Genomic DNA, 17,404 nt, shown 5'->3' with positions numbered 1-17,404 from the left:
CCCAGCCCACTGATGAATTCGGTAGATCACTGATACTCATTCCAAATCTGTTCCAGGAAGCCACAAAACCGAGCCTAAATTATTATCATCCACAGACGCAGTTTTTTTTATTTTGTTTTATTTCTTATGGGGTTACACCTCCTGCCCAGCTCTAAATGCAAGCTAATATCTTTAGCAGAAATTAGTTCTCCTGCACGGCTAGAAAGCAATACCAAAATTGCTGACAGCACTCACACATTACCTCAGAAATGTAAGACACACGTGACACAATCGCACACTTTTCAAAGTGACCTTAAAAGGCAACATGTCGGTACCCCAAACGCCACCCTGCTGCCCCCAGAAGGGAGTCGCTACACCACGAGGTTCCCCCAAGCGTGAAGGCCCACACCGACGCTGTGCAGGTGCTCCGCAGCTCTCCCAGCATCCCACCACCTACGCCTTAGGCAGGACGTGAGACACCCACGCCTCGGGCACGACCCAGGGGGCCAGCAGCCCCCTGCCAGGAGGGCTGCCCTCACCCCTCTGCGGGGGCAGCCTTCCTCCTCCACCGCCCCCTCACCCTCCCACCCGCTCCTCGGTGCTGGCTCCAGCGCTGCTTTGACCTCGCACTGAAGCAGTTCAGCTCAGAAATCAGCAGGAAACTAATCATTTTCCAGATCCAGACCTGGCTGCCTGCCCAGGCGCAGGAGTGCCAAAGCCAGCACAAAAGAGGAGCCAGGACCATGTGGCTGGGAAAAGAGAAGGAGAAGGAGGAGGGTGGGACCAGCCTCACGCCGGTTTACATCAGCGTAGGCTGCCAGGGAACCTCATCCCGATATGGTGCTGCTGGGCACTTGTCCAAGAGTCTGGACAAAGTGCCAGTGTGTACCTGACCTCGGAGGCAAGGAAGTGCTCTTCGGTTCCTGCACTTAGGCATTACACGTAAACACTCTTTGCTAAGAAGACGTAATGTCTTGACTTTCCTGTCTTTGCTGAAACTGCTGCGGCTGCTTTTTGGGAAAGCTTTGGCAGCACGGTCAAAGGGCTGCAGTTGTGCATTTCGTGCCTGCATTGGCCTTCTCCTCCCCTCTCCTCGCCGCACCTCCCCAGCAGCCGCACAGCCTGGCCGGGGGGATCCCCACAGCAATCCGCTGCAGCAGAAATAATACAACCAGCACAAATAAATACAGCTCAGCTTTCAACCAGATTGTCACCTGGCTCACGATGGAAAGGCTACGGCCAATGCTGCTGGACTGTAAGATGGGAATAGGAAAGGGGTGGGATCACCATGGTTTGCTGCAGTTTGGTCTTAGATTAGTCTCAGCTTACTGTGCAGCCATGCTCTTGAAAATATTATTGGACTTGCAAATGGAACAATATTTTCTTTATTTAAATTCCAGCAAAAACCCTGAAAAACTAATTTGTTAAATTATAGTATCTGTCAAGATTCATGTGACATAAGTATGCATCATTTAAATTTTGCTAAAGATTCCTAGACACTTCTTTCCTGGGGCAAGTTTTCTTTTTTCCTTCGTGTTTTTTAAAAAATAATGTCAAGAGACCATGTAATGGTTGGATTTTCCACCCAGTCCACGTAAGCTCCTGTTGATAAAACATATTTGTATTTTTGCCTCTGAAGTCTCCATGACATTTCAGGTTTGGAGAAGTGATTTATCTCATGAGTTTTCACTAGAAACTCTAGGACAGGAAACATGCTCTGTTTAAAATTGAGTCCTCTAGAAGGTTCATTTATCAACTCTGCAGAGTTCCTATTTAAACATGTTTTCTTTCAATAAGCAGTACAGAGCGATTAGTTCAGGTCTAGTTTGATAAAGTTTCCTTGAGGTCAATGACACTTAATATTCTTCAAAATCTACCACAGACTCGTAACAGAGAAGGCAATCTCCCATTAACCAACACTTCAAATCCATAAAAATTCTAGCTGTCCTTGTTATCAGGGCCTGTTAACTGAAGACGCACACACTAAGGTGATCCGAGGTAGCTCCAAGTGGAGTCATGCCCCACACACTTCGGCCACAGAAAATATGAGAAAACATGGAGGCCATGTGGAGAGATGATATGGAAAGCAAGGGAAGGAAGTGACCTAGCAATTCTTAGACCTTGTTTGTGGGAGCAAAAAAACCCCAATGAATATCACCTGAAAGCATCAGGATTAAGCTACTAGATCAGTTACATTAAATATACTCTGGCAATTTTTAGAACATGACTTACACTTGGTAGGAAACTAGTTGAAGTTGCACATCTCACAAAGTCTCACCGTTCCTTGCCCTCCATGTGCGTCCCCCTCCAAGTCTTCCCTAAAAAAATCCCCAAGCAAACTCTTCAGCAGCTAAAAAAAAGAAACAAACCAACACAAATAACCCTGACTTACTGCTTCTGATTTGGGAGGCACTGGAGGTGGAGGTAGGGAAACATCTGAAGACTTTGTGGTTGCTCCAACAGTCGCAGGCACAGGAAGAGATGCGGTACCACACTTTGATCGGAAAGACCCTCTGTAGTTGTCACATTTGTTCTTCTCACTTAGCGAGCGAGTAAGAGGCTGGTCACCAGCCTTTCCAGACCCTTGGTCCAACCACAGCTCTTCGTAAGGAAGTTCTGGTTTTGTAGGCAGAAACATTGATTCTTCGCTAACTTCAGGGAAAAGGTAATCGCTGCTACTGTCACCAGACTCCTGGTACTGAAGAGCATCATGAGAGAACAGGGCCCACTCGTTACACAAGTCCCTACAGCCGTGGAGATTCACTTCACTATTCCCATGCAAGTTGTTTCCATAGACGCACACCGAAAGCCGGTGGAAGGACTGCGTAAGTTCATCCCGTGCGTAGCTGAGGGAGTTCGGTACATGGCTGTGCCCCGTGCATCGGCTCTTCTTCGGGCTCTTGCAGTCTTCGTTCCAGTCAGTTTTCACATCTCGCACGGCACGGGAATACTCATCTATGTCAAACTGTTCCTGGCATATATTAAACCAGTGCTGGATGAGGGATTCGTGCCACAGCTCCCCCTTCACCAGACTGTCAGGTAAAGTAAATTTCGGAAGCGTCAAGTGCAAGGGAAAATGCATGGGAATAATTTTGTTGCCACGAAGCACACAACAAACCACCACAGTTTTGGTTTGAATGTTGACAAACTTGTACCTGTGCCCTTCACGGATAAAATGCAGGTCATAAGGGTTTCTTGGTGTAGGACTCGGCACAGTCACGTTAACGGGCAGCCTGGTTTTTTCTACTATATTGCGAATTGTGTGCTCACCTTCTTGCATCTGCACCTCCAACGGGCTGCGGGTGCTAAACTTGCCCTTACACTGGAAAGGGAGACTGATGCTTTCGTTGGTCCTGTGGTTCATGCAGATGAGGCAGGGCATTTTGCCCCTGCCCAGCTTACTAATTGAATTGAGTTTCCCAATTTTTTTGAAGATGGTGTTGAGTCGTGACTTCTCCTTAGAAGATTTTGCATAAAGGATTTCTGCTTGCCCCATTAAAGTGAGCTCATCCCCAGTACTAAGGGTAATGTTGTAAACCTCAGTGTCTTCATTGCATTCACCTGAAGCCACCTGCAAAATAATAATAAAAAATTTGGTTTTCCCCCACTGACGATAATACTTCAAATCATATCAAATCTATTGAGACTGAACTTACAATATATATATTGGGAGACTATATATTGGGAGAAACTAAACTAACTTTATTTGAACAGCTGAGTAGTCAAGTGCAAGGTGTTTAACCTGAAGCTTGGTCAAGTAATCTTCTTTTATTGTTCTGCATTCCTGCATCTTACTTGAGGGGAAACAGCCACCTGAAACTGCCAAAGAAGGCATGAGAACAAACATAACCAATTTTTAAAGAAAGGACAAATCCACATATCCCAGCAATTCAAATAGCCACTTGTGTCATACAGCTATGACAGAGCATGTATGGATTCCCTTGGGTATCTTTTTCCCACCTCCTTGTTTTTGCTGTTTGCTAGAACTTATTTGCCAGGCTCTTGAGGGAAGGAAACTACTTCTTTCACCATCTTCAGCTCCCCGAGGAGCAGAAAAGGTGACCTCATCATTATGGAGGAAGCATATCCCTTTGATATAATCTTTTCCAGGCTAGGGGGAATGACAGATGACATATATTCCCTGAAGGAGAAGTCAAGAATATCGGTCTATCCCATATCCTAACTCCCCCTGTGCCTTGCTCTCATAGTCATAGACTTCCTTCCTCATTTTTTGATCATAATTACAATTAAGAGATTAAACAACATATGCGCAGCCATGTGTGTGCTTTTCTAGTATGGAAATTGTAGTGGAAAGAAAAAAAAAGCAAAACAGATGTCCAAGGCTCATTTGTTCTTGAAGTTATTTCCTTAAGACTGGAATAACTCTTTATAGACAAGATTGCTCTGCTTCATATTTGAGTGGTTTAACATGAAAAGCCCTTTTCAGGGACCTAACAGAACCCACCCAGCTCTTCCTCAGCAGCAGCAGATATCTACTCATAAAGGAAAGTGCATCAGGTAAATGCTACTGGCCTGTTATAGACCATTTTATTTGGAAATACGGAACATACTAAAAAAATTGCAAATGAAAACATACACTAAAATAGTATTATCCCCTCCCCACCACCGCAACCCCTAAAGACTTCATGGAGCTGGGTGAAGTTCAAATTCTGAGCTTCAAATTCAGGTATCATCACAGAATAGGCATTGCATGAAATCAAGGTTGTAATTCCAATCAGTTAGTAACTGAGAAGCGCTGTGAATAACGCTTCCTCTTGTAAGACGTGATCCGCAATTCACCCGTATTTGTAAAGTTGTGATTATCTTCTGCAAGCCTTTCAGAGCAAAGGCACAGGCAGCTCAGCTGAGGTGTGCCGCCTTAGCACTTCAGTCTCAGGGCTTCCGGAGAGGAAGTCATTCAAGCCCTGAATTATCTAAACAAACACTAATTGGTCTAATCCAGGAAACTACTAGGTTTTATGGTACGTTATACGCATTCACAGTTCACACCACTGGCCAAGACAACATTTTGAAACACCGTGACATGAAAGGAAAGCACTCGGGTTTTTTGCTGGTAACACCGGTGTGATGTTCATTGCTGGTTTCTCCTCAAAACCGCCACATAGGCGGGGCCAGCCACATAGCCCTGCCTTCGGTGGAGCTCCTAAGGACTGAGGACACACAGGGCTCTGTGCATGTGCCGCTCAATCTCCCCCTGCTCTTTTTGAAAGGGAACATTCTGTAAGAATATCGGTTTCTAGCATCGCCCAGTCCCCACAAATGGTCTCTTTGGACAACGCGAGCTACGCTGTCAGAAATTTTAACTTGAGACAGTACGGTTACAGCTTTTTCTCGCTTCCTGCAGGACACCGGCCGGAGCGAGGGAGGTGTCACAACCTACAGCTGTGGGAGCTCCTGCTTGGCCAACTTGCAGTTCCCTGGTGATTCACAAACAAACAAGCCGCTGTAGAAGGAAACAGTGGGTCAGATGTGAAACCACAGAGGTAACTAACTGGCCAAGCTCCACAACGAAGGTTTCACGAAGCAGCTGCTTATCAATGGCATCCATTTCAACCAGCCAAATAGCAAATGGATTTTTAGATTCAATAGGCATATTTAAAGACAAAATTGTTCTCAATTAAAAAATGTGGAAAACATTCTTCCATTTTTTTTTAATATAGTCATAGGATAGTAACAGGTGAAACAAAGCTGAATTTTACTGTGCTGGAACAAAAGAAAAATCATGCCATGGTTCTAGTTTGGCACTCTGAGAAAAATACTGTTTTGCACTTTCCTTCTGAACAAAAATATAAGGTATCAGTTGCTGTCCAAAACTGTAATAAAAAACTGAAAAAGTGAAATGAAAAGTCTAAGACCGCACAACTTTATCCCTATTCACTAAACCCTACTATGGTGATGTTACGGCTTCTGGTACACCTCAGCAGGGTAAGTATATTTTAAAATTTAAGTTCTGAAAGTCAAGAAAGCTAACTCCTCTCATCTTGCGTTAGATTAATTCATTCATAACCACATGCCAATTAACATTATAAAGCATACACGGTAGGTAAATATGTGTTCCAAGACGTTAGCAACAAATATATACCATACATATCACATCATACATACATCAATATATATCATACCATACATAGCAATCACTCTAAAATCATCTAGAAACTCATGCACAGATATCTCTAACCTTTTGTTTCTCAGATTACATAGCTAAATGATCTTTGTCCTTGTAGCAATGACCTATGAAAATCAAACTTGCTCTGTCTTGTTCACTCAAACATTTCACTTTATCAATGGCCCCAAAACTTACAAAAACATCAACAAAGGGCCATGGACTTTAGCACAGGATATCAGGTGAGACTTGCAGAATCCTCCAGGTTGGGCAGGACCCCCAGAGTCATCTAGTCCAACCTGCTCCTCAAAGCAGGTGTAGTTATGGCAGGCTGCTCAGGGCCATATCCAATTAAATTTTTAGTTTCTCCAAAGATGGAGAATCCACATTTTCTTTGGGCAACCTATTTCTGTGTTCAACCACCCTCATGTTAAAATTTTTTTTTTTCTTGTATTGGAGCAGAATTCTCATGTTCCAACTTGTGCTTGTTGCCTCTCGTCCTCCCACTGGGCACCTCAGATGAGTCAGTCTGTCTTCTTTATACCCTCCCATTAGGTAGGTATGCACAGCAGAGATCTCTCTCCTCAGCCCTCTCAAGGCTGAACAAACCCAGTTCTCCCTGCCTCTCCTAATACGTAATTTGCTACAGCCCCCTGACGATCTTGGTATACTGGACTCGCTCCCACATGTCAACATCTTCCTTGTATTAGTGGGTTATTGGAAAAAAACTGTTTCCAAAACTGGAAGCGATACTCCAGCTGTAGCATCACAAGTGCTGAATGATGGGGAATGATCACCATCCTCGACTTGCTGGCTACTCTTGCTTATACAGCCCAATATGCTGTTGGCCACCTTTGCCACACCACCACCACTGTCTACCAGGTATCCCTCAGACTTTTTCCACAGAGCCACTTTCTAGCCCATCAGCTTGTTGCAGGGCTTATGGCATCCCAGGTGCTGGGTTATGCACTTGCCTTTGGTGAACTTCACAGGGCCCCCATCTGCCCAGGAATCAGTCAAGCACTGCAGCTCCTCAGAACAGATTTGATTCATGCCAAATAGTACGCTTAAAGACAACATGATCTGCGAGAAAGTGCGTATCATAAATTATTCCTAAGAGGTAGAATAGGTAACACCACACCAGACTCGGCTCCCTCTACTATCTAAGCTTCCAGTACTGACCCAGCAGGATTTGCACCTTCAAGCATCCTTATGCTCCTTCACACCCCCGCTGAGAGCGTGCCCCGTGCACCCTCCGCTTCCTGCTGCGCAAGCACTGGCGGGGCATAGCAGAGCCCTTTGCTATTTCAGATCCTTGGATCTGCTAGTGGCACGTCCCAGCCCGCGCACGTCACACAGCGTATCACTGGTATATGACGGAGAGAAGACAGCAGTGCACTATCTCAGAGCGGCAGACTTAAGATAGTCCAGAACACAGACTGACGCAGAAATAACCATATATTTTTGTGGCAAACTGGAAAACGGGTAATGCTACAGAAGGCGGAAAGCACCTGAGAAGCCTTCATTCAGCTGCGTAACATACCCAGGAGGGCCGACTCCGGTCCCGCCGTGGCTCCACTCTGCCCCACGCTTTCAGCTCACTTCCCCCCTCCTGCTTTGCCCACACTCGAGCAATGCTCTTGCCTCCTTTGGGACTTCTGCCAGGTTCGGTTTTCAACTTTCAGATGTGAAGACCTTGCAACTGGTAGGAAGCTGTGATCAGCTGAAGGAATGGGGGGAAGGAAGGTAGAACTATACATTTTCCTCAAACATCTCCATAATGGGACTGTGCCCTCATGTTTTATTTTTCTGTGTGTGCCCCCTCCTCACATCTTCTGTTTAAAATAGGAATTTTTCACTGGACAATTCCAGTGCAGCAACTTGCAGCAGTAACCACCATACTTCCAGTTGCTGTCATTACCTGATAAACACAAAGTCTCCTCCAGGTATTAAACTACTAGCCTCGGGAGCATCCTGAAATAACTCCTTCCCCAAACATGTTTATCTTCATGGTTGCTCTCTCTGTTTTACACACTATAACAACAATGCTTTATGCATTGTAACAATAACGTTTTACGCATTATAATAATGACTCCTGCAGTTCTACTTCCCCCTCGCCCCTCTTTTGCCCTTTCCAGCCAGCTTTCACTTTCTGGTAATAGGTGAGAATACAGTGCTCCCAGCTCTGTGGAAGAGGCAGTTCTCGCCACACTATACTCCAAAGCCATCTAGAAATCCCTAGTAGATGTTCAAATTAAATAACTCCTAATGCAGAGGACCCACAGAACCAGAACCTGCTCCGTGCTGTACTTGCCCTCCACCTCCCTACTGCCAGATGTTGATCCATACTACGTGTTCACTATTGATGCCAGGATGCTGACCAGAAAGGTTACTGGCTTACAGACACTTATCAAACACACTGCAAAACAGCAGTGGGCTAAGTCTGTATGTTTTAAATTTTAAGACTCCCGCAATTCAATAACATTCAGAAGCCAATTATATCTACTGCAGAAGACAGGCATCAGGAAAGTGATAAATGATTACTTAGGGAACGTGTTCTTTTGGGAAAGCTCAAGTATATTATTTCTTTTGCTTAAGGAAAGGTTAACTCAGAAAAATAGAGTCAATAGCCTATCTTGGACTCCAATTGTTCTTATTTTTTATAGTCTGAAGTAGCAGTCTTTAATCACTTGGACACATATGAACTCCTTATAAAAATGATTTGTGGCTTTATATTGCTTGTTATACCTGCTAGATTTTATTAGAGTAATGCAAGCATTGCATTCACTTTAAAAATACACAGTTGAGATTATTTTTTGGTAGAGCTCTTTTTAACTGTGCAGTCTCTGATTCATAGTTACTGCATACCGTTTTTACTATTGAAGCCAAGGGACCAAACATAGCACTACATATATATATTAATATTCTTTTACACGTCACAAAAATGAATAAAGATTTTTAAAATATGAAACAAAGAGCTATTAGCAGAAAAAATAAGCAAACTTTTTCAGGAAGTTGACTAAATTCAGTGAGGAAGTATCCCATTTTTCTTTTATAAGTGCCTATCTCCCAAGACAGAGAATCAGCAAGTACAACTCTTCATGTTAGTATACTCTCAGTTCCCTCTCACCTGAGAGAGACTTTGCCCTGATTGCTACATTAAAAGCTGGCTTCAGTGCTGTTTAAGGATGTCTCAAATAAAGTGTTCCAAAAACAACCCAAAACGTGACAGGTAATACCGCAGAGCTCTAACATGAAGCATCTCTTCAAGTGGGATATCAGGAAGGCCAGCTCATGAGGCCACTGCGAGGCAACGGCGCTCACTATCCAGGCTCCTTTGGGAGCAGAAACCCTCTAGCAGGTACACCAATGTAGGCACGAAGCAGCAGGTCTGCTTCTCTCTCACTCAAGCGGTGCACCAGACCCTGGAGGAAAGAGGCAGCCACAGCCAGTGCACTGCCAATGCAAGACCGCGAGGTGCCACAGCCTGTGTGTACTGGGGACAGAGGAGGAAGAGAAAAAGAAAAACCTTCTTGGAGCCAAGGCTTGCAGCCTCATAAGGCTGGCATCAAGCCACAAGGCAATGAGGGGACTAAGGCACTAATTCTCAAGGTGAAGTGCTACGAATTGCCTGCAAGTTTGGAGCTAAAACCAACACACGAACTAATTTCAAGAAAGTTGGGATTGCAGCGTTTATAAATGCCAGTGTAGGTTACAACCTTCTACATACATGCTTTTTGGAAACTCGGGGCAAGTTTGTCAGAGCCAACAGAATTGCAATCACATCAAGAGATCAATTTTGCTTCACTGTACTGCATTAACATTTGTCAAAAAAAAAAAAAAAAAAAGAGCAAAGTTTTCACTATTAATTTATTTCTGCCAAAATACACACTGTATGGGCCACCACAGTTAAACCACTGTGAAAAGAGGATTACATTAAAAAAAAAAAAACCAACCCAAATTTTCAAAAGTTCACACCAGCCAAACAACGTCTTTGATAGGAAGTGAAAGAATCATTATAGTGCTAATCAATTAACCCACCTCTCCGTCCTGGAAGGGCTCTGCAAAAAGCTTCACAGCCTCTCCAGGGAGCCAAGTGATATCTTCAGGACAAAAATGATATCCTGGAAGATCTGAAGGGTGCTGCAACACTAAGTGGGCTAATTTTTAGAGTGCAGGAGTTCATGGCTTGTCCAATGTCAATCTATCAGACAATATTGTTGCTTTTTAAGAGAACTTTCTATGAATTGCCCTTGGTATGATGTGGGGTTTTTGTTCCTGCTTTTGTTTTTAAGTCTTAATGCAAATAGCTCCCTGAGTATTTGTACAGACTGCCATTTGTACGGGACCAGAGCAGTTGACTGCAGAAATCTATTGCTGTTGCTTCAGCAAAAGCTAAGGCCCTGGGGTAGCTCAACTTTCTTAATATTTTTCTTTTCAGCATAGAGAATCAAAAAATCCTCATCTTTGTAGTGTAATGCTGTTACATAAACAAAATTCTCTGCAATTATGCACTGAATTAATACAAAAAAGGTTATCACCTATCTGGTCAGTGAAGAAAAGACAGAATGCCTCTAATTTTCAATTAGGAACAGATTAAATACCCATTGACTGAGTGAAATTAGCTTATCCCCAGAACACTCTAAATTGCTGTGCCTGTAGATGCTGCTGGCCACCAGGTACCTGAGGCAACCGACTGGGTATCCCAGCACAGTACTGATACACACGTACGTCCAAAGAAGTTACCAGAAGTAGTTTTAGCCATTACGAAGTTTGGTTTAATCTAAAATTTTTGTTTACTATTCTGTGAAAAGTGACTCCACCTTCTGCTCCCAGCTCTGCTTGATGGCACGTGTTACAGCCCTCCTACAAATACCTGGCAGGTCCCAACCCCCCTGCCTCAGCGCACTGCCCAGAAAGCCTGCCTAGCTGCAAAACCATGGGGAAGGAAGGAAGGGAGACCCATCTCCCCTGCCTCCCCCAGGATAAGGTGGCTTATTTTTCCCTTTAACAACTAGTACACAAAGTAAAAATAAAGTAACCCCCCCCTTGGAGGAGATCCCATGGCCTGTCACAGCCAGAAGGCAGTTCCCTGAACGGCAGCGCTAGCTGCAAAATCCTGCCGGAGCAGCAAAGGATTTACACAGAGGAGCAAGGTTCGCACCAAGTCGAACCATAACCATGGCATATTGGCACATGCAGGCAGACCGCAACGAGCACAGACAAACCCATGCACTGACTGTCTGGTGTAACTCTACAGGCTCTTTCTTCAAAAATTATCCATGAAAGACTTGAGTGTTTGGAATAAGAAAGAATTCCCAGACTTCAGAGTTCCTCCTCCTCATCTTAAATGCTTAATCAGATATTTTAGGCATTTTTTTTTTCTTTTTATATCGGATTAGCTACCTTCTGATACTCTCTTCTGAATTTAAATGGGCACACTGCATTGGACAGAAATCAACTATACTTAGTATTCCTCCCTTTGCTCTAATCAGTTTGAAAGGATCTCCCCTATATTAAAATTTTAGTGTACATAATTCTCTTGCATGTAAAGGGTTATTAAACACTTTAATAAATCCTGTTAAGTTCATTTATTTTTTGGAAGATGATAACCTTGGAATAGACTTCTATGAAACTGGAAAAACTGCCAAGAGAAATACTGCCAAGATAACCATGTAACTAGGTTAAACCTGGATTATCATTACTGTTATTTACATTAAGGAGTATCACTATAATATCTTTTAAAAATTTATTTGATATCTAACGGTAAGCTATGCTTAATTCTCAGTTTGCTCAATATGACAAAGAGTTTTAAGAACATTCATATTAAACTCAAGACACAACATTTTACATTTAAACAAGCCTGTAGATGAATACTTTTCTCCCTATAAAATCAAAGCTGCACATTTTACTGTGCCACTCTCTTGATTTGGTCATTGATCAACTGAGAAATAATAGCACAGCACTGGATAAGGCTAGCAGCTCCCAAGGTAAGACTGATCTTCCTGGGTAGAAAAGAAATTTTCTTGTTGCCTTGATTTGGCCAACTACATCCCAAACATACAAAAGTGTTCCAACTTTCTCATGTAGCCTTCATTCATGAAAGGCTCTGTTTTACGGGTTCAGGTTAATGGAGAGCAGAAGTGAAAACAACCTACTGTCTTGAAAGGCACGAGTCTGTGTCGCTAAATGAATTAACTGATGAGCTCTCACACTCACAGCAGTCTTCAACAATCTCGTTTCACACCTATAAAAATTGCGGACTAGCTGGTGTCCCCCAACTCTAGCAGTGCAAGAAAGAGAAAAAGCCATTAAAAGGTTGTTATAAAAACCCCACATAGCTACACACGGGACCAGGAAACTCTATATTGGTTCTGCACCAGCAGTATCAGCCAGTTTCTCCTGTAGGGTACACAACGTGGAACTGCGCCATTGCATCCCAGCTCTAGGATGCTCTTTAACCAGTCTTAGGCGGTGTAACAACTGAAACAAACCAGACGAGCCCAAAGACCACTCTGCTCCGTGGCAGAGCAGACCTACCTTGTGCAGTGTCACACATATAGGTAGGAGAAGGAAGAACAAGTTCTGTCTTCATTGTGTTATGCCACTGCGCTGCAGTGTGTTTGGTGATAGCAAGCCCTCTTACACTCATGGGATTGCTGACCCTTTGATGAGCCCACGAGGCGTGCACATGCAAACAAACACACACACACACAGAGAACAAGCATGTCTTTCGTTTTTTTTGTTTGTTTGTTTTATTCACAATGCTATTTAGCTGCACTAATTTTGAGACAAGCAATCCCATCATTTCACCCTGCGTGCTCTCTGAGAATAAGGCTTTCTGGACAGGGATTTGAGCAGCTGCTGCTTAGCAGAGAATAAAATTCAGACTGCTGCAGGGGGAGGGGAGAGGGGGCAACAAACAACATTTGTTTAAAATCTGGCAGAAGCATCCTAATTAGATGAACTATTGGATGGATCATCAGGACTGCTCCCCAAAGTGCCATAGGACAGGAGAGCCCTTAGAGGACGTGTTGATTTAAGACTGCAAAAACGATCCCGAAGAGCACCATCACTGAATGCAGAACACTAAAGGCTCATTTGTCTCAAAAATCACACTTCCCACACAGCGCCATTGCTCACTTGCCGTGTATGTAAAGGTTGTAACAGTTAATCATTTAGACAGGGATAAATATTTATTCAGGGACTACCTTAACATTGAATGTTATTTCCTCCATGACGTAAACTCGTTCCGGAAATGCTTTAGCCACCTCCTCCACACTGTTAAAATACTGCACTGGCTCCTTAATATCTCGGTCCTGTTCCAGCAGCTTGAACTGCCCTGAAAACAGATGATAAACAGAAGAGTTGTAAGATACTTATATTGGACAACTGTCACTGTGGCAACTGCTGGCTCAACTTCTTCACTATTTTGTTCAGTCAATTTTTCCGGTTATCAGCAGCCAAACAAGACGACGGAAGATTGCAGAGAGTCTCCTGAACCTGCCGTGAAAGACACCCAGTTTCACCAGGTTGGAACGAAAAGAACGTGTGGGAGCTGAAGTTAAATTAAAAAAAATCCTTTTATCACATGCTCTCTAGAAATAGTAAATAACTATGGAGGCATTTGTGTTTGTGTACTTAATTTGGTGTAACAGTATCTGTACAGATAGCATTTTTTGGCCTTTAATATTAAAAGCTTTACAGAAAGAAAACACAAGCATGACTATAAAACCCCAAAACAATAAACATAGGGCTTTTGTTTTTAGCATCATCAAACAGCTATTAAAAAACGCTAGGCTAAAACCCTTTTCCCCCTAGGCTTCCCTAAGAGTGGAATACCATCTAACTTTCCTTAATCATAAACTAACGCCTTTGAGAACTTTAACTAACATAAGAAATTAAACCATACGCATTTAAAACCCTTTTGAAGGTGGTCGCCTTCAGAAGAGCATTAGAAAGAAGTGTTTCTTGCTGACTTTACCTCCCCCCAGCATGAAAACCTTGGCTATTTTTTAAGTCTTGTAAATGGCAAGAACTAACACGGAGGCAGCCACCCCGGGCAGACCTGCCAGGGACAGCCAGGCACATCAATCACCTCTGTGCACTACAAACACAAAGTTTAAAAGCTTTCTTTTATAAATACAGCAATAATGAAAGCTTAGACAGACACATTTGCTGCTTGTATGACTTAAACTTAAAATCAGTGGAGCGATCTTCTCAAATTTAGAAACATTAACTACTACTAAGTTGAAGGCTGATCTCAGCAAGAGAACAGCACAGCAAGACTCGATGTAAGAAACAACTCAAGAAAACGAGTAAAAGGCTGAGTAAAATCCATGGTTAGTGCATCTCCTGTAAATCATATTTTAAAATTAGCAATGCACTGGATTATTGTTCCCAAACAGTGCTCAACTTCATTAAAATCCAACACATCAGGATGTCAGCCACCTACAGAAATATTTTCTCACTCCTTCAGCATTTTTGTGCACAACACCCTGCTGCCCCTATACATCCCATCAGACTTGAGACTTTTGTGACATGTTCGGAGAATTCACCCACGCTAAACTATTTCAGGCCACCTAGCAGCAGCAGAGGAAACGAACGCAAGCTCAGCAAGTCCTGACGCCCCATGAGAAAGACCCGTCCCACCACCCTGCCAGCTACGTGCACACGTGTGTACACACACACGCACACCAAGGGAGGTGCGAGACCAAGGGGCTTCAGCTCCTCCACCCAACCCCAGCACCCCGCTGACAGGGGCACACTCTTTTAATCAGTATGCTCGAGTACTGTGGTTGTAAGCCTAAATATCAACTTACAAGACAGAAGACTTCCTTTTATTGCCTTCCATACGTTTTGTCTTTCTAAAGCAGCCACTGTAACTTTGAAGTGTTATCAGCAGGGTAACTAAAGATGCTGGTACTTCCCACCACGAGGCTGTATTTTGCAACTGTTTAACAAACTTCACCATGCTTCAAAAATCAGTTGCCTTGGAGTTTTCCTATCTCTGTATCTGCTTCAGGACACACTGTTATTTGAAGTTCAGCCAAGACAATTCAAGTGCTTCAAAGACCAACACTGGGGTAGAAGCAGCAGGACCTTCGGTCTGACCTGCTGAAGCCATTCCTGGAGTGTATTACAGCAACGTAGTTGACTACAGGAATGGCTTCTCCCGGTCAGACCAAAGGTCTGACTCGTGCAGGATTCTGCCTTAGACAGGAGTCAGTGACAGCTGTGTAAGGAGGACTTTAAGCACAATTAGCAATACCCCTCAGAGTCTCCTCCACAGCTCTAGGAGGAACTCATGGCTCAAGGATGCCCAGAGCAGGGAAAAGATATCTTTGGGCTTAGTAGCTCCAGAGGTTTTCTTCCCTGTAAATTTGCTTAATTGCTTACTGAAGGTATCTAAAAATTTCATTGTAGACATACCCTCTATCTTGAAAACCTCTTCTTCCACAGGCTCTACACTGCCTCCAGGACTAGAAGTAGAAATTTTAGGAGTGACAAAGCTACATCTGGCAGACACTACGGGTAGCCGTAGGAAACCTGACAGTGGACAAGCAATTGGAAAAAACACTTCACGTGCTCAACAGAAGTGTGCCAGCGTCCTGAAGCTGAATTCCTCAACCTGTCTGCTCCGAGCCCCTTTTGGTGCAAAGCCATAGAGGGGCTAGGCAGCCGGCACCTCTGGGCTCAGGGAATCTGGACAAGCAGCAGGGAGGTGCTCAGTTAGCCGAAGCTGGAAAGCACGTTGTGACTGAAGACCGAGGCGCAGACAGGGAGAGATGAAGAGAGGAAAACTGTGCTTTTTAATCCCCAGTCTGCCATATAGATCATTTAAGTCCTGGTTTCAGGATTTCCCTGTCAGCCACATCCTAACCAAGAGGAAGATACGTTCCCCAGCTCCACAGGTCCTTCCCCCTGCAGGCACCCCACCTTCCTGCAAAGTCAGACCTCCTCTTGCGTGGAGCCAGGACATGCCAGGACATCACACAGCAGCAGGGACTATGAGTTGCACCAGGGAGCGCCTGATAGCACAGAAAAACTACTACTCTAGAGTGCAGAGCCAATGACAATATTTTACAGAGAGTCACTAAGGGTGAGATGTTCTTTAATTTTACAGAAGTCATCACACAGTGCTCCTCTCCACGGGCTGAACTGAGGCTGTTGCTCTCTCCTGCTTACTTCTGAATTGCTCCTCAGGGAGCATTGCTGTCCTCTTCGACTACCAACACAGCCACCTGGATACCACCCTAATTGATTGCCCAGTTTGGGATCCAAGGGTCTGATTTGCAGGATTCCCAGCTGTGGTTACTATTCGAGGCAAGCTGTGATTATAATTTATAATGGCATTTCATACTTTAAGTTCCCCGAAAAAAAAACCAAAACAAAACCACAGCAAGTTTGAGTCACCTCAGACAGATCCGAATCCAAAATCCAGTGGGGTTACTTCTGATTTAACACTCCCCCCTTACGTACAGAACAGAGTTGAATACGATACTGCATGGAAGCTACATAGCTTTTTGAAACTGTGAGATACTGCAGTGATAAAATTTTACTAGTTCAGAAAGATATTAAGAACTCTCACTTCAGAGCAGGAACTGAGTTGGGCACAGTAACAAGGCATGAATTCACATGAACAAGGAAGGAAAACATATTGAATAATAATACATTATATGAACAATATTCATCCAGCACTTTGAATGAGACAGCGGTCTTTAATTCTAGGTTCTCTAGTTACTCTGTTTGGAAGCATAATAATATTATCTTACTATGACTGACATGTATTTAACAATAGATAGTCTGGTGGCAAGAAAGGGCCAGTTACCCATTGCAATCCAAACTTCCACAAAAAAGTCCCAAATTCCTCAGCACGGAACAAATGCTTTGGGCTCTGTGCAACTGAGAGCAGGGTCTGCTAGCTATTGTGGACTTACACATGTTTCTGAAAAAAAGAAGAATCAGCTGGAGCTTTGCTTGGGTACAAAGAGATGCTCAGAACCAACTACGTCGCTATCTGTGCCATCCTCCCCTTCCTTCAGCTGAGCTGTGCAAACACAAAGCCGTCTGTGCCTCCACTGCTAATAAGCAGCAGTTCACGAGGAGGTTGACTACAGAGGAGTACACACAGATCCCAAAGCATATAATAGAAGGGCAGCATTAATCTCCCCCTGTTACGAAATCAGGAAGTATGCTGTGCATGGAAGCTGTCAGGGCTGGATGTTAAAACGCCTCTTCTTTGGAAAAGATGGTTTATAACTTGAGATTTTCTATAGACAGTTTTTTGAAATTTATTTC

The 17,404-nt window shown here is 43.7% G+C and overlaps 1 protein-coding gene across 3 annotated transcripts in view; it reads right to left on the bottom strand.

The window, feature by feature from the left end:
* The window catches only part of GAREM1 (GRB2 associated regulator of MAPK1 subtype 1), a 104,159-nt gene that overhangs the window by 12,283 nt on the left and 74,472 nt on the right, over nucleotides 1-17,404 (bottom strand). For 2 of the 3 annotated variants that reach the window (XR_012672350.1, XM_075141913.1), the window contains exons 3-4: nucleotides 13,315-13,445; nucleotides 2,372-3,550 (exon numbers count right to left, since the gene is read on the bottom strand). Coding sequence is in view for 2 of the 3 variants with exons in the window: in XM_075141913.1 (XP_074998014.1) it covers nucleotides 2,372-3,550; nucleotides 13,315-13,445 (1,310 nt within the window). In the remaining variant the exon portion in view is untranslated. The remainder of the gene's footprint in view (nucleotides 1-2,371; nucleotides 3,551-13,314; nucleotides 13,446-17,404) is intronic. The other variant, XM_075141914.1, reaches the window with a different exon arrangement.

This window comes from Calonectris borealis, chromosome 2 (genome assembly GCF_964195595.1).
Source record: "Calonectris borealis chromosome 2, bCalBor7.hap1.2, whole genome shotgun sequence".
Classification (NCBI taxonomy): domain Eukaryota; kingdom Metazoa; phylum Chordata; class Aves; order Procellariiformes; family Procellariidae; genus Calonectris; species Calonectris borealis.
Note: the sequence above shows the minus strand (reverse complement) of the source record. Positions and strands in the feature narration are given on the sequence as shown.